Source organism: Diaporthe citri (genome assembly GCF_014595645.1).
Source record: "Diaporthe citri strain NFHF-8-4 chromosome Unknown scaffold_8, whole genome shotgun sequence".
Lineage (NCBI taxonomy): Eukaryota > Fungi > Ascomycota > Sordariomycetes > Diaporthales > Diaporthaceae > Diaporthe > Diaporthe citri.
In genome coordinates, this window is record NW_025064853.1 from 1,709,410 (window position 1) to 1,724,523 (window position 15,114).

The 15,114-nt window shown below is 53.8% G+C and overlaps 7 protein-coding genes across 7 annotated transcripts; 3 read left to right on the forward strand and 4 right to left on the reverse strand.

Moving 5' to 3' along the window:
• Positions 1-2,161: 2,161 nt before the first annotated feature.
• Positions 2,162-2,577, forward strand: INS49_014835 (uncharacterized protein; the record flags this gene model as incomplete). The annotated part of the gene is made up of 2 exons (XM_043175524.1): positions 2,162-2,240; positions 2,309-2,577. 2 exons carry the CDS (start codon positions 2,162-2,164, stop codon positions 2,575-2,577), a joined length of 348 nt encoding a protein of 115 aa, XP_043020481.1.
• A 971-nt stretch (positions 2,578-3,548) lies between these two features.
• Positions 3,549-5,220, reverse strand: INS49_014836 (uncharacterized protein; the record flags this gene model as incomplete). The annotated part of the gene is made up of 2 exons (XM_043175525.1): positions 3,549-3,861; positions 5,174-5,220. The coding sequence occupies 2 exons, from the start codon at positions 5,218-5,220 to the stop codon at positions 3,549-3,551; spliced, it is 360 nt and encodes a 119-aa protein (XP_043020482.1).
• Positions 5,221-7,371: 2,151 nt separating this feature from the next.
• Positions 7,372-8,538, reverse strand: INS49_014837 (uncharacterized protein; the record flags this gene model as incomplete). Its single annotated transcript, XM_043175526.1, has 1 exon — positions 7,372-8,538. The coding sequence occupies one exon, from the start codon at positions 8,536-8,538 to the stop codon at positions 7,372-7,374; it is 1,167 nt and encodes a 388-aa protein (XP_043020483.1).
• Positions 8,539-9,378: 840 nt separating this feature from the next.
• INS49_014838 (uncharacterized protein) lies at positions 9,379-10,305 on the reverse strand (the record flags this gene model as incomplete). Its single annotated transcript, XM_043175527.1, has 2 exons — positions 9,379-10,091; positions 10,158-10,305. 2 exons carry the CDS (start codon positions 10,303-10,305, stop codon positions 9,379-9,381), a joined length of 861 nt encoding a protein of 286 aa, XP_043020484.1.
• Positions 10,306-11,324: 1,019 nt separating this feature from the next.
• INS49_014839 (uncharacterized protein) lies at positions 11,325-11,960 on the forward strand (the record flags this gene model as incomplete). Its single annotated transcript, XM_043175528.1, has 1 exon — positions 11,325-11,960. The coding sequence occupies one exon, from the start codon at positions 11,325-11,327 to the stop codon at positions 11,958-11,960; it is 636 nt and encodes a 211-aa protein (XP_043020485.1).
• A 627-nt stretch (positions 11,961-12,587) lies between these two features.
• Positions 12,588-13,575, reverse strand: INS49_014840 (uncharacterized protein; the record flags this gene model as incomplete). The annotated part of the gene is made up of 2 exons (XM_043175529.1): positions 12,588-13,289; positions 13,438-13,575. 2 exons carry the CDS (start codon positions 13,573-13,575, stop codon positions 12,588-12,590), a joined length of 840 nt encoding a protein of 279 aa, XP_043020486.1.
• A 359-nt stretch (positions 13,576-13,934) lies between these two features.
• Positions 13,935-15,074, forward strand: INS49_014841 (uncharacterized protein; the record flags this gene model as incomplete). Its single annotated transcript, XM_043175530.1, has 2 exons — positions 13,935-14,038; positions 14,099-15,074. The coding sequence occupies 2 exons, from the start codon at positions 13,935-13,937 to the stop codon at positions 15,072-15,074; spliced, it is 1,080 nt and encodes a 359-aa protein (XP_043020487.1).
• Between the last annotated feature and the right edge of the window lie 40 nt (positions 15,075-15,114).

The following is a 15,114-nucleotide window of genomic DNA, read 5'->3' on the forward strand; positions in this document are numbered from 1 at the left end:
GCAACGAGAGCGAACAGCCGAATCAATGATAGCTTCCACCCACCTTCACGTTAGATCGGACAGTCTGCAAGGCTTTTCACTGGCCGGGCAGATTTTGTTGCTCAAGTTCACAAGTATTGAGATGTGACCAGATTGTAGCAGTATGTAGTATTAGCATTTTCTCTGCTCAAACCGGAGCCTCAAATAATTCCATAAGTTTTCGCGTATTTATTTGCCGTTCCTCCACACACCTCATTCCAAAAAAGCAATGCAATCCCTCCACATCGACTCACACATGCCCGGAAGCGTGTACGAACGTCCTTTACAAACTAGATGCAAAATGAGTCAACGCTCGGCTAAGTGCATACAGGAGGGTCTGTTTATCGCTGCTGCTGGCCTCATCATGCAGCTGGTTGGGAAACAAAACCCGAGCTACTCAGACATTATCCGGGCGCAGCTCCTGCATCTACCAATACACCTGCATGCTGACGTATGGAGAGAGAGGGTAGCACGAGAATGCAGCCCGCGTGGGATGTTGTGCTCATCCACAATTCTTTCGACTTGATTTTGGCACTGTGCATTTGCACCCATCAGAACTGAAACAAAACCCCCAAGCCACGAAACAGGTAAGTCAGCCCGGATACCTAGGTACCTGAGGGCCATCTCGCTTATACTTTATTGTGTATGCCGTCCTGCTGAACTTCTGGTTCGATGCACTGGTCTTCAGTGATGCTGATATCACTTCGCTCGACTGAAAGCGTAGCACAAGAGATTTCGTCATAGCTAGCGGTTGTGCACACATACCATCCTCTTTTGACATGGTCATAATGACTTCTTCACTGTCGTTTTCGACTACGCACAGTGACATGGCAATTTCCGATTTAGTGTAGACGTTGGGTGAAAAGACTAAATTAGTGGTCGCACTGGAGTTAAGCCGCCCATGCTTGCCGACTTAAGGCTACCCTTATCTTTTCAGGAGATGGCAATGCGGCATATTTAACGGGAAGAGATCACTGAGAATCTTGGTCCGTGGAGACCCTCTAGTTTCCATACTCATTTCGCCAACGATGAGCCCTCCATAGGGTGTGTTTCTTATCTGCTTGTTGTTGCAAGGTATTCCTCCTTCCTTCTGAATGCCCGCAGCTAATAGCCCCAGAGGTGATATTTTCGATTCCTGTTCCGCACTCAAGTCCGCTAGAACCTGCCTGAATCTGGTCTGCCTCGAGATGGAACCGATTTTCCGGGACTACTCTCTAAGCTCGCCTGCATCTCACGCCATCGTCTCATTGGCCTGTGTCATCAAGGCGTACAAGGTAACTACAAGGATCATTCCATACGCTCCTGAAGCCATCTATGAGGCAACAGCGCACCTTCGGTGACAACGTCTCCCTTGTAACCGAAAAGGACCAGACCGCGGAGGATGAACCAGGGATGGTTCCGGAGAAATGCTTTTGGACGCCCTCGTCGAAGCTCCTAAATCAACCTCTCGATAGTTCTAATTGGCCGGTGCCTGATGCGTAAGTACCTGCCACCATAAACGACAACCGTGTAAGCAACCCGTCACAAGACAGACGTAGATCGCCTAAGTCGCGCAACACAAACCGCTCGTGTCGTCTTTCCGAAAGTGAATGCTTCACGGAGCGAGCTTTCGATCACCATTGGCGCGCGTGAAAGCGTGCTTGTCAGCAAGATCCCAACACCACAGTCAGATATCCTTGGAAAGAATAGCCTTACCAATGGGAATGCTGTATGCACAGCCTCACGCGGTCGTTGTACACTTCATCAGACTTTGAACGACCCTCACGGACCTACGGGTTGCCGCAGGGCATGGATGCACCTGTTGCACATATCGAGCCCCAAGACTCTCGAACAATGTGCGTGTTCCGAGACATCCAAGATAATGAGCGATCACCTGGGGCGGCCGAGATCTCGAGAGAGTGTAGTCACCGACGGACCGACCGCATCGTGTCTACCCAAGCTACACAGGGAAGCCGGGGTTCGCCCATTCACATCCGAGGAGACGCATCTCAAACGAGACAGGGAAATGGAGGCATGATACGCTCGGTGAGAGATCCGTCACTTGGCCCGCCAGCTCATCCTGATGACAAGATAGTGGCTGATATCATTTTTCGCCCTGGAGCTGGCGGTCCCCATCAGATTTCCAGGAGCAACCCAACTGAAAATGCCGGCACAGCCCCGAAAGCGACGCGACCCGAGCCAAGAAGGTCCCATCTCCGCTTTTGAAAGGTGGAAAAAAAAAAGTCAGCCGCCGGTAAGGAGCACGATTGCCCGCACATATAGACTCCTCTGGCCCACCAAGAGGGTGCAGGAAGCGAGGTGGATACGACCAACCGCCCGAACCTAGTGGGGTCCTCCATCCACACCCTCAACTCGGCCAAGGCGTCCCCGACGACGCCTTCGCCCCATGCCTTCGAGCCGAACACGCCCAAAGCCATGATCCTCGGGCCCGGCTACGGCTCCTTTGTGTCCACTCCGTCGGACCCGCTCTCGAACCTGAGGTTTGAGCCCCTCAGTGATGCACTGGTGGCCGACAAGGCCGCTTCCCAGATCGACAGACCGCGCAGCGCCATATGGTAAAAAGGAAGAACTGCTCCAGAGAGCACATGATGATGCCTTTGATATAATATGAGCGTGGAGTTTGGAAACTAAGATCGAATAATATAATGCGTAGTGATCTACTACAGACAGTTGAATTTCCGGACTGTTGCTTGGTCTATAAGATGCGGATGAGCGGCTGGTGATGTTTTATAAGATTTTCCGTCTTTCTACTTTTCTTTGTCTTATGTGTCCATAGTGGTGTTTTCACTTGGCATTCTTGATACCTCCACATGCGACAATTTCGTATATTTTACCCTTTGAGCCCAGAGCTTTGCATGAAAGCATTTTGTCCAGCAACTCAGAATCAGATCCACAATTACAGAGTATTTCGAGTCCTTGGTATTCACTCAGCTTCCATCCTCCTGGCCAGTGCTGAGGTTATCAACTTGGTTTCACTTCGACCGCTGGATGGTTAACCAATTGTAACCATCAGCGGCTCCACAATCCTGATGTAATGCCCAAAAATGTGCCATCATCCAAGATTTGGAGCGACCGTACAGTAGCACGAAAACTTGTTCCCCGTGCTTGTTGGGTCTCGCACACAACTCTTAACCAGTATTTGTTGTACCATAGTACCCACCGAAGAGTCCACTTCCTCTACGTTCCGACGTCCGCTCTCCATGCTAGGTCTGTAGTCGGGTGGATTTAAGACACAAGCCACCACGTTTCTCGCCAAGCCCGTCGCCCACAGGCAAGTCAGAGTAGCTTCGGCAGCCTTTAGTCTATGTCTTAAATCGTCTCCATCCCCAAGTTCCTAAATCTTTCGTCGACAGATGTTTTTACCTAATAGTCTGCTTCAACTGTCTACTGCGTAGTATCATTCCAGGATCAACAACACCTCACAACCACTAAGCTCCGGCGTCCATTTTGCTTGTCAAGATGTCAGTCAATATGATCAGAGGCTACTGCAGATTCGCGGCAGTTTTCATAAGAAGGGGTTCTCACACGGCCTAGTGATGACCTCCGTGACCATGCTCGGTAGTGAGAGGAGCCGGGTCAGAACCGCTGTCGAACTGCGAGCCGATGCCCAGCAGAATATCGTCACCAGAAACAGTGGTCTGGTCTTTGATGCTACGACCAAGCGAATCGTCGATGCGTTGCAGCTGTGAGTCCATCGCGGCTTGTTGACACTGGATTCTCTGCGCGGCTGTCTCGCTGGAGTTGGCCGCGCGGTGGAGGCAGTTTGCCTCGGCTGCTTCAGAGTAGAAAATGTGGGGCTTTTGAAGCACGGCACGACGTTTCACTTCGAAGCTTCCATTGACACTGTACTGGAATCAGACTCGAGGTACAGACATTTGAAAGGGACAACCTGTTGTGATGTAGCCGGGCTCGCCTGTCCATGAACAACAGGTGCTACATTGAGACTGAAAGTCCCACAGCCTCCCCAGTCGATGCGAAATGCGAGGGGACGTTGCATAGACAACTGAAAGTATCATAGGATGGCTTCAAACTTGGTATGGAAGGTGTGATAGAGGAAAGAGAATGAGAGAACAGAGAAAAGACTGGCTTGCCTTGTGTTTGCTGAGCCTTGATGCGCGTTGCTCGACATGGTCGTTGGCTGACGGATGAAGACCGGCTGTAGAACCAAGATCTACTTATTTGTCTCCTCAGTGCGAAGGTATATTCAATCGCTGGCTGTCGAATGTCTGGAAGCCAGTATCATGCTGGTGCAGAAGGAGAGCAGACATCATGGGAGATCCAAGGAGAGCTCACCCCCCTTTATCAGTTTCCGCATGCACCACTGGCAGCTTCCCTCAAAACTTCCGGTTCTCAGGATGTATTCGCTGTATTTCTATTCCGGGGATAGCTATTGAAGTGTGTGCCGGCTTTAACGTTTTCGGAGCCATGCGTCACGAACAGGGAAAAGAAACTGGTGGCACTGCCATCAGCTTGCATGTTCATGTTACGCAGGCTGTGGCCAGGTAGTTGCACGACTATATGCAGTCAGTGTCTTGGGTCGTACATTCTGCTCTCTGGAGGTGTGATTTTCCAATGGAGAACGATTCCGTCTTGTGTGCTGGGGTGCCGTGCAGCGGCAGCCCCTGTATTTCGAGGTCATCATGCGGGGGGGGCTCTCCTACCTAAGCTTCCGCCACACCAGCCGAGCTGTCAACCCCGTCAGTGATAACACCCAATTAGGGACTATCGGTCATAATCATGGGCACCGGTGAACCTCGAATATCTCCCAGCTTTCTGCTAGGTGGCTGCCTTTCTTTGTGCGATACTGCCCACCGGGCGCACTACATGAGCGCTTTCGGGCTGGCAAATACCATCAATCTCTGCTCCGGGAGCCACACAGCACCGGTTCTCAAGACAGCCAGACCAGAACTTGAAGGTCGACTCGACGAACGTTATCAAGTCAATGTCAGTGAGCAATACACGGTGACAAAAGAGATCAGGTCGTTAATTGGTCCTTCTCACTGTGGCGCGAGACTTTGAAGACTCCAATGATTTTGATTATTCGGTGGTATGTATCTTATAAGACGACGAGCGCTCACGGCCGATGCTCGTTGGAGGACAAAGTATAACGGCATTCTCAGTGGCTCCAATTTGACTGACGAAATCCTCAACGTACACATGCAGGGACTTGACGTGACCTTCGACCTTCTGCATGTCTTCCATCTTCCGAAGCCTGTTCTGTGTAAAGTTTTGTCCCTAGATAGAAATGAGTGACTATTTGATGCCGCGATTGGGTGTACCAGTCCAAAGTACGCTTGCGAGGTTCGAGCGTGTTCTCTCCCTATCAAAAGAACAGCGTGACCACGACCGTGCCGCCACGGATGCATTTGTGTGACGCGAGCCCGGTACGTACCAGATTATGTTCCTGAGGGGCTTCCCACTCTCTGTAGTCGTTGATGCCTGATCGCACACCGAAACGAGGAAATGAGAGCCAGCTCAGCTGTCGATGTGGGACTACACAACATATGCACGTAATCCGGGCGAAGTATGCCCAGCAACTTGGCAACTAACCCACGTGTCCCGGCTTGCTGGAACAACAAGGTCAACGGCCCAGCCCCACCGCTTCGTCCAGTTCCGGCAGGTGGTATCCAGATGCCCTCGACTTTTGTTCGGCTCGCCCGGCCGGTGTTTCACAGTAGACTCGTTCGAGTTGAGCGCGAATACGAGGATCATGTACCGCGAGATGCAGGCTGATGGGTATATTCGATTTGGAACTGCACAGCTTCAAGGTTTTCGAGGGTCAACTCCACATGTTGTTGTGAAGCACTTTATGACCGGAGGCCAGTCTATCATTGCACAATAAAGTCTTTCCCCTTCAACAGGATGCTCGGCTGAACCAAGCTACAATTTTCTAGGGACGTCTGTATCTACTAGGACCGGGGACTACCAGGAACACCTCGTAAGGCTCAGTGAGATTCTCCAACTTGGCCATTCTAGTGATGAAGCCGCATGGTGCCGTTGAGATGGCCCATATACGACAGTGCGTGTGTAAGCGCAAGTGCATCATCAAGCAGGGTCTCCTAGGCTCTGGACGAATGGTCTCTGGGGTGTGTCTGAGTGAGGTGAGTTAGGTGTGTGTGTGTGTGTGGGCCCGCCTGGATCACGATCGTCGGTGTTCCCCGGCCCAGACCACCGGTATCGTCCCGCCACAGCATGTGCAGGCATCCGTGCCGTCACTTGCTGTCTGACACTGCTCTGTCCCTCCTGTCCTACCCACCCTCCCCATCCCCATCGCATCCTGGTCGCCCATCAAAAGGCCATGCGGCTCGGGGATGATGCTTGGTGGGCAGGCGGGAGCATCTGCCAGGCAACGGTACCAGGCCGTCGAAGGGCGTACTTGGTACCCTAGACTGAGTGGCTGACGACTCGCAATCACTGACTTTTGCCGTCCCCAATTTCGGATCAAGAAGCAGCAGGAACCATTTTGTCGGGCCCATAGGCAGCCGACCTGAACCAGGGGTGGGTGGGTATTGGTGTGTTGTCGGATGCCTCGAATTCGTAGACAACGGCGTCCAATGATTCGGGCTAGACAAAAACACAAGGCATTATGAGACCCGCTCACAATTTTAACCTTTGAAGAGAACTAACCACCCTGCTGACATACTTGCAGACAGAAGTTCTCGGCAGGTGATCTTTGCGAATTTGTGCCCTGCTCTTTTGAGTTAATGTTCCAGTCGAGTGCAGAAGCGGAGCTTCGCGATACACTACCAAGCTTCGACGAGGCTCAAGACCCAACATGCAGATCTCGTCCTCGCCTCATACTTTTTTTGCAGATGTCCATGTTCGGCCGCAGAACGGTCACATGGGCTCAAAATCGCTCTCTCCCAGCGCATACTGTCCTTCTCACGCGTTAAACAGGAGAGTTTTAACTGGAAAGACTTCTGGGAATACACTTATTCCTCTGGCGACAATGTATACCTAAGTGTTGAGCGTGCCAGTTCTTTTGCTATTTTGATATCTTTTATCTGCTTTGATTTTACCAAGTCTACTAATATTTGCAGAACTTTCCTCATATCTATGATCATAGACTTGTCTATTGTTGGTACATGGTAGAGCGGGATAGAGTCTGAGGCGAGGGTGCTTCGTGACACGTATGTGCTGAATAAGAGACCGAGGTCACACAATCAGACACAGATAAACGCTGGGTACGATGCTGAAGATGTTATTAATAAAAATACTAAGTAAGTCAAACGCATGGTATCACTCTGTTCCCAGCCTCCCACCAAAGCAGTCATTGCTCCCTTTGAAAAGCAAGATCAGCGTATCTCGGCCGCACCACCATCGCAAGAATATCGTACCAAATTCGAATGGCGATCATGCCCACTTTCCTTTCGTCATGGTCTTCTGCCCCGCTAGTATACCAGGGAAGTTCTGTGTCCCCAGTGTCTGCGCCTTGAACTTCTTCACCATGAAACTGAACAACTTAAACCCCTTGGCTTGACCGATGCCGCCTCCCTTCCCAATAGAAGCCATGAACAGAGGATCAGTGCTGAAGACGTACTCAGTCAAGGCCTCTCCTTTCAGGTGCGCCTGCAGGTTCTTGACGACGTGCAGCACCTGGTTCTCGGTATGTACCGCCTGCGGGGTCTCGAGGCTGCCCACGTCCCCGACCACAAAGATGTTGTGGTGTCCCTCGGCGCGGAGGTGTTTGGTCTGCTTGACATGGCGGCGGTGGTCAAGCAGGTTCGCAGGCACAAACTCCGAGTTCGGCTGAAGCCCGTACGTCGGGATGTACACGTCCGCCTCGATCGACTCCTCCCTGCCCCGGCCCAGCGACAGGCTGATCACCTTGGGCCCGCCCTCGGGCCCCTCGACCTTGCTGACCTTCGCGCCGACCTTGACCTGGGCACCCAGCTTCTCGAGGCCCTTCTTGGCGGCCTGCCGGACGTCCTTCCTGACGGTAGCGTCCAGGGGCAGGTCTGAGGCCGCGATGAGCGTCACCTTCTTCTGCCCCGTCTTCGCGAACGCCTCGGCCAGCTCTCCTGTGAGCTCGGTGCCTGTGATGCCGGCGCCGCCGACGACGATCGACTTTGCCGATTTGATGCGCTGCTGCCAGTCGTGGAGCACGTCCCTCGTCTGCTCGGTGGTGTTTATCGTCTTGAAAGGCATCTCCTCCCTGGCACTCGTCCCAGTAGCAATGACTAGAGTGTGGTATTCGATTTGCCGGACGGCTCCCGCGTTGGTCTGGATCGTCACCGAGTTGGAGGATGGATCCAGCTGCTCGGCCTTGCCCTGGACCAACTCAAACTTTTCGGACGAGTATTTCTTGAAGGCAGGCGCGATCGGTAGCATGATCTTGTCCTCTTCAATACCACCTGGGAGGATTCCACGAACTGTGGCCAACGCCCAGTACATGTGCGTGTTTGGAGACACGAGTATGACCTTGAGATCAGGGACGACGGATGATGTGTGTGCAAGCAGGTAGTGGGCTATGGGGATGCCCGCGAGGGAGGCCCCCAGGATAACCACGGTCTTCGCCATTGCGTTGATGTAGTATGATGGATTTGGGAATATAAAAGCTGACCAGGAAGATGATTTCTGATAATATGGAGGGCAATTATAACGTATAGGGATACTACTCAACTTTCGTTCTGATGATATAGAGAGGGCTTATTTTGGCGTGGACACATTCCGCAACTTAATCATAGGTGGGCTGAAGCCCAGCATATATCCCACAACACTGCAAGCCCGGACTGGATTTCGGAGGTCCGCCATTTGTCAGAAAGCAGATCAAAGCTTACATATCAAAGACGTGCCTGACGGAAATCAAAGCATATTCGAGGCTCATCTCCGATGTGACACTGTTGTCACGCAGAACCGCATTACTCATCTCGGGCACGGGATGAATGAAGACCACGAGAGCTGAATATGTTCAAAGTGTGTTTGTGGAAGGAGGCTGGATTGCCGCGCGGGAGGTAGTATAAGTGCACAGACTTGGTCCGTGCCAGGGGTCAAGGACACAAAGGCAAGGCAAGCGACAAGGCTTAATTCGAGCTAGGGAAGGGCGAGCCGAGGAGGCTTCCAAAGTGGCAGGGCGAGACGATGACTAGTGCTCCGCAAGGGGTTAATCCCAAGTGGAGCTTAAAGGATCGAGAGCCTTAGGCCCCAGGCATTCAATGCCGGCACCTTTAAGTGGGGCCGTTGCTCGACGCTTGGCTTCATCGGTTCTCTTTTCAATTCTATCGTGAACTATTTACATGCCATGACACGGAAGCCTGTGGATCTGACATTCTCGAAGTTCCTTCAATTTTCACCATTTACAATCAGTTTGCAAAGACAGAATGTCGCTCAGCACCGATCCCAACGGATTTGTCAGCCTTTCTATACTCCCAGGCATAGTGTCGCGACAACAAGGAGGACGAAAGCCGTCATGCTCTTGGACTCTTGGACGACAGCTCCGTTTGTGCTGGTCCCAGGTCGCGTTCCGTTGGTTCCCGAATTGGTACCAGAGCCCGTAGCAGCGCCAGTACCGCTGCCACTGCTGCTGCCGCTTCCACTGCCACGACCTGAGGTACTATTCGAACCAGAGCCAGAGCCAGAGCCTGAACCTGAGCTTGAGCCCCCCGAGGAAGACGAGTTCGACGCAGCGGCAGCTGGTCCAGGGTTCGTGACGTTGTAAAAATTCCCAGCGACGACTTTGCTCTGCAAACCGGCCGCGGTAAGCACTTCCTGCGCCTTGAAGCCCTGTCGGTTTTGTGCCGCGGACTTCAGGCTGTCGAGGGCCGTCTGCTGGACGCCAGTGGTGTCGACAAGAATCTGCGTGTACCGATGAGACAGCGGCACTCTTGCTGGCGGGTTGGGCTGCAGGTAGGTCGCAAAGGCTGCCGTCTGGCCAGTCTGCAGGGCAAACGCCTGGGCGTTCCCTGCACTCGTGTTGAGAGCGGTTGCTGCAGTTGCGGGCGTAAGACCAGTCTGCATCCAGTGCAGGAGTGTTGTTGGTGGCGTTGTCGGGATGTCGAGGTCGATCATCAGCACAGCGTACGAGGTGCCATTCAGACGCTGCGTTGTGGCCAGTTTAGGTTCACTTGCGGTGCCTGTGCATTGGGTTCAGTGTTGATCCTTCTCCACGAGAGTGGGTTATTGCGGTAAATCATGCTTACCATCCCTAGCTACTACAGAACCACTTTGCGCTTGAACTCCATTGTACGTGACGATGAGTTCTGTAGTCGAGCCTGGCTGAAATCCCGAAGGCGTCGCAGCAGAAGCCAGGCTAGCCGCAGCCAGCACGGTGAATGACTTGCCCAGCATGTCGAGAAAAATATGGGAGGTTAGTAATGATTAAAGTGACTTCAAGTGCACAGCGCTTGTAGATCTGTGTGGATTAGATATTATCTCCCGGAGACTGTCGTTTTGTGGGAATGTAGTAGAAGAGATGCACAACCCGCTCTTCATAAGAAGAGACGAGCTCGCTTTCGACGGCTTGGCGATCCCCAAGGGATGAAGGCGGGATGAAACGCCGCTTGGATCAGAATAGTTCACGGTAGGTAGCAGAGGCATGACGGGGATCTCAGATCAAACTGCACGACTGACTGACCACGTACTCATGGGTCGGTAGGTTTCATCTTTCGCCAAGACCCGCATGCTACAACTACTCACCAGCCTCGTCCGGGAATACACTTGGTTCCGAAGGCGATTCAGGTCGGATGGACACGCAATCACCTCTTGGGGCATGTTTTGGATCGCGAGCAGACAGCCACGTCCGCCAGGAATTTGTAATGCATCGGCCTGAGAGACCAACAGTCTTTTCGCGTGAGAATGAGATAAGTTTTGCTCGTCACTATCACGGCGAATCTGTCCTGGTCAGATGAAATCAAGGCTGACTTGACGCCGGTTGCGGGTTCGCACTGGCTGCATAATGTGCGTGCCTCGTTCCATTTAGCGATTGGGAAAATCGTGCCGTCTTTGAAACATTCAAACGCGTTGAAATCCACAAACGTCATTCGACGCTGCGTTTAGCACGAGAGTGGGAGGAAAACCATTGACAAGGTGATGGTGAAGCCAAGACGGGAGTTGGCGGTTGCAGACTCCTGCTTTCAGTCTCGATGGCAGCCCTGCAGCACATGGAGGTGGCCCCTGCACCCGCAGCGATAAGATAAGAAGCTTTTCGAGATCGTCATGAGAATTCGAGAGCTTTCTTGGTCACAATCCTCTACGACTATATCCGAATTATACAAGTTTATATCTTCTCGGATACAGGAACTCTCCGGTTGAAGCGTACAGTGGGAATTCCAGCCGACGCACACCCCAAATATCGAGAATCAGCCAAAATGGCGACACAACAACCGCCCTCGGCGCAAACACCCCCTCCACAATCCTCCCAGCCAACAACAGACAACACAGCAGCAGCGCCCAAGACCCAGACCCCACAATGGCTACACAACAGCGCGATCGGCGTCGCAATCCTCGGCCCCATAGCCCTCCTCATGCCCCCGCGGCGGGTGGGCCTGCAGGCGATGCTCCTGTCAGGCGGCACCTTCTGGGCGACCAACGTGCTCGCGTACGACTGGACGGGCGAATCGATGACGCAGCGGTTCGACCGGCGGTGGCAGACCATGTTCGCCAGCGGGCTTCCCGAGAAGGCGAAGCGGAACCAGGAGCTCATGCGCCTGGAGAGGGAGAGGAGGGAGGCCCTGTTGCCCGAGGCAGAGCGGAAAGCGCTGCAGGAGGCGAGGGAGAAGAAGGAGGCGGCGTCCCGGGGCATCGTCTCGAGGTTATGGATGGGCGGTGAGAAGGAGGACTGGAGGGAGGAGAGGGCCAGGAAAGAGAAGGAGACGCTCGAAAATGGCGAGGGATACGGGACGCTTATCATGGATCAGGTCAAGGAGGTCTTCAGCGGTTCCAAGAAGGGAGCCGGCGAGGAGGGAAAGGAAGGCAAGTCTGAGAAGGACGACAGCAAGAAATAAAATAGTGTTTCTATGATGAGGGAATGATCGGTCGAGACATGGCCCAGCACGACTGCATGGGATCACCCAGGGAAGGGGGAAATTGTACCAAAATGTAATTAACGACTACACATCTCCGGCATAGCGAATTTGGATTACCTGGCACCTGGGCATGTTCATTGGATTTTTACGTGAGCTTGGAATGTGCATGGTAGAAGCTATTCTGTCTATGTTAAAATTCCATGACCTATTTGAAAGACAGCGACGACCTCATCGCCCGCGGGATTCGATACCGCCACCTCATCTAAAAGCCCAGAGCTCAGAAAGTGAATAAACTCCCGCACACTTTGATGACATGAAATGAGCAGTTTGCGCCTCTTCATCTTTGGACGCCTAATCACTTTCCTCTCAGCGGTAGCCTTCCCACGACGGCCGGAGGGCCAATGACCCAGCATGTTTCATCTTTGTTCTTGGAGCCTCGTTCGGTCTCGCTTGCTTCGACCTGGTGTGCTCGACACGAGAAGGCGCTCTCTGGCGCATTCAATTGCTTTTGTCCACTGCGGGCTTTTCCAAGTGCCGGCGGACCTGCTGCGAGTGCTTGTGGCCTTTCCCAGATCCAGATCGGGATCCCGTCGGTTGCGACAATTTCTAGTTGCGCGACCCCGGGGCCTTGCCTCTCCTGCAGCGGAGACGTACGGATTCCCTCCGCTTGCGCTCGTTCTTTCTGACCTCTCGCTGCTCGGCCTTTGCGTCGTAAGTCTTGATGAACTCGTTGAGCAGCTGCTGCACCTTCTGTGCATTCTCGGCAGAGCCCTCCTTGGCACCCAGCTTCTTTTGAATCCGTGCCCTCTCCCGGTCGATCAGTTGTGAACGGCGCCTGATCACTCGGTTCTTCCCCGAGGGCGGTGCAGTGTATCCCGGCTGCATCTCAGGCAGGAGAGCACCTCCATCCTCCATGTCCTCGTCCTCGGACTGAGCACGTAATTTCTCCCGGTTGGCCGGCGTGGGTCTGACGTCAACCATGAAGACGTCTTCACCATCGGCCGGCTCGTGGGCTTCCGTCGAAGTCACTCCAGCTTCCTCAGCCTCCTCCGACTGCTGTGCTTGTTGCGCTGACCGTTTGTCGTGTTTCTTCTTGCCCTTTCGCTCCGCGCCAGCCTCTACGTGGAGGCCAGACGCAGTCGGCGAGGGACCCAGCTCCTGGTCCATCAGCTGTTTGAGCGCCTCTTCGCGGAGCCGCTTTTCCTTCTTGCGCCGCTTCTTCTCTTCCTTGGCGAGAGGCTCGTCGCTGGCAGCCTTCTCATCCTCATGCTGGAAGAGAGACACGCCACCTTCCTGCTCAATGGGATCCTGAGATACCAGGCCAAGTCAGTACATATCGATAGAGCATTGCAGAGCCTCATCCACTCGGATTGCAATCTCTGTCACTCCTTGAGTGAGAGTGCGGACGGAGAGCCAGCGCAATTTCTTGCGCCAGTTTAGGGCTTTTGAGGCCAACCTTTGAACTCTCGTCATCGCCATCTTCGTGCTTGACATTGTGCCGCTTGTGTTTCTTGTGCCTGCTCTCGTATTTGGAGACCTTGTCTTCGGAGACTTTCTTCTTGGTCACCCCGAGCAGAGGCCGTTCTTTGCCCATGGTCGTGTCGAAGATTATTGTAGACCGAGTGGAACAGCGCAGCCAAAGTGACCAAGAGATTTCGTTTAACTTCCAATGGGTTGCTCAAGGGAAATTGAATAAGCCTGAAAGCTCTTTGATCGATCCAGTCAAGGATGAGATCGAGTGGAGGGCAGACCTGGAGCTTGGAATGGAGGCTGAAATCTCTTGGTTGTCGGTATGCAGGGGTGCAGCAGAAGCAAGGACCCCTGTCGGCACTTGCCGTCACGCCGTCGCGTCTCCAGGCTGGGACGCGCTTTAATTGAAATCCATCCAGCCAAACACCTTGACAACCAAAGACCACCACCCCCCCTCTTTGCGCCCATCGATCCGACGACAAAATGCCTGCTGCCAGGGTTGAAGAGGTCGGCGAGTCCTCGTCTTCAGCGGCAAAGAAGGCTTTGACAGCAAACACAAACGGCAACCCCAACTACGAACTGCCATGGTGAGCACGCCTTGCACTGCGCACTACATGATCAAGGATATGGTTGACCTGGTAGCACAGGGTTGAGAAATACCGCCCCATCTTCCTCGACGACATCGTCGGAAACGTAGAGACCATCGAGCGCCTCAAGATCATAGCAAAAGATGGCAACATGCCGCACGTCATCATCAGCGGCATGCCAGGCATCGGAAAGACGACTAGCGTGCTCTGCCTGGCGCGCCAGCTGCTCGGCGACGCCTACAAGGAGGCAGTCCTGGAGCTCAACGCCTCGGACGAGCGTGGAATCGACGTGGTGCGGAACCGGATCAAGGGCTTCGCGCAGAAGAAGGTGACGCTCCCCGCGGGCCGCCATAAGATCGTCATCCTGGACGAGGCCGACAGCATGACGTCGGGCGCGCAGCAGGCGCTGAGGCGGACGATGGAGATCTACTCCAACACGACGCGCTTCGCCTTCGCGTGCAACCAGTCCAACAAGATCATCGAGCCGCTGCAGTCGCGGTGCGCGATCCTGCGGTACGCGCGGCTCACGGACGGCCAGGTGGTCAAGCGCCTGATGCAGATCATCGAGGCCGAGAAGGTCGAGTACAACGACGACGGCCTGGCGGCCCTGGTGTTCAGCGCCGAGGGCGACATGCGGCAGGCCATCAACAACCTGCAGTCTACGTGGGCCGGATTTGGCATGGTCTCGGGCGACAACGTCTTCAAGGTGGTGGATTCGCCGCACCCTATCAAGGTACAGGCGATGCTGAAGGCTTGCTTCGAGGGCAACGTCGACTCGGCGCTGGACACGCTGAGGGAGCTGTGGGATCTGGGCTACTCGAGCCATGACATTATCAGCACCATGTTCAAGGTCACCAAGACGATCCCGACGCTCAGCGAGCACGCGAAGCTCGAGTTCATCAGGGAGATCGGCACAACCCACATGAAGATTCTGGAGGGCGTGCAGACACTACTGCAGCTGAGCGGCTGCGTCGTCCGGCTGTGCAAGCTGAATATGGACCCGAAGAAGTTCGAGGTCCCCAAGAAATCGACATGATGAACCGCCCAGCATCTTCGGTGGGCAGTATTGTTTGGCA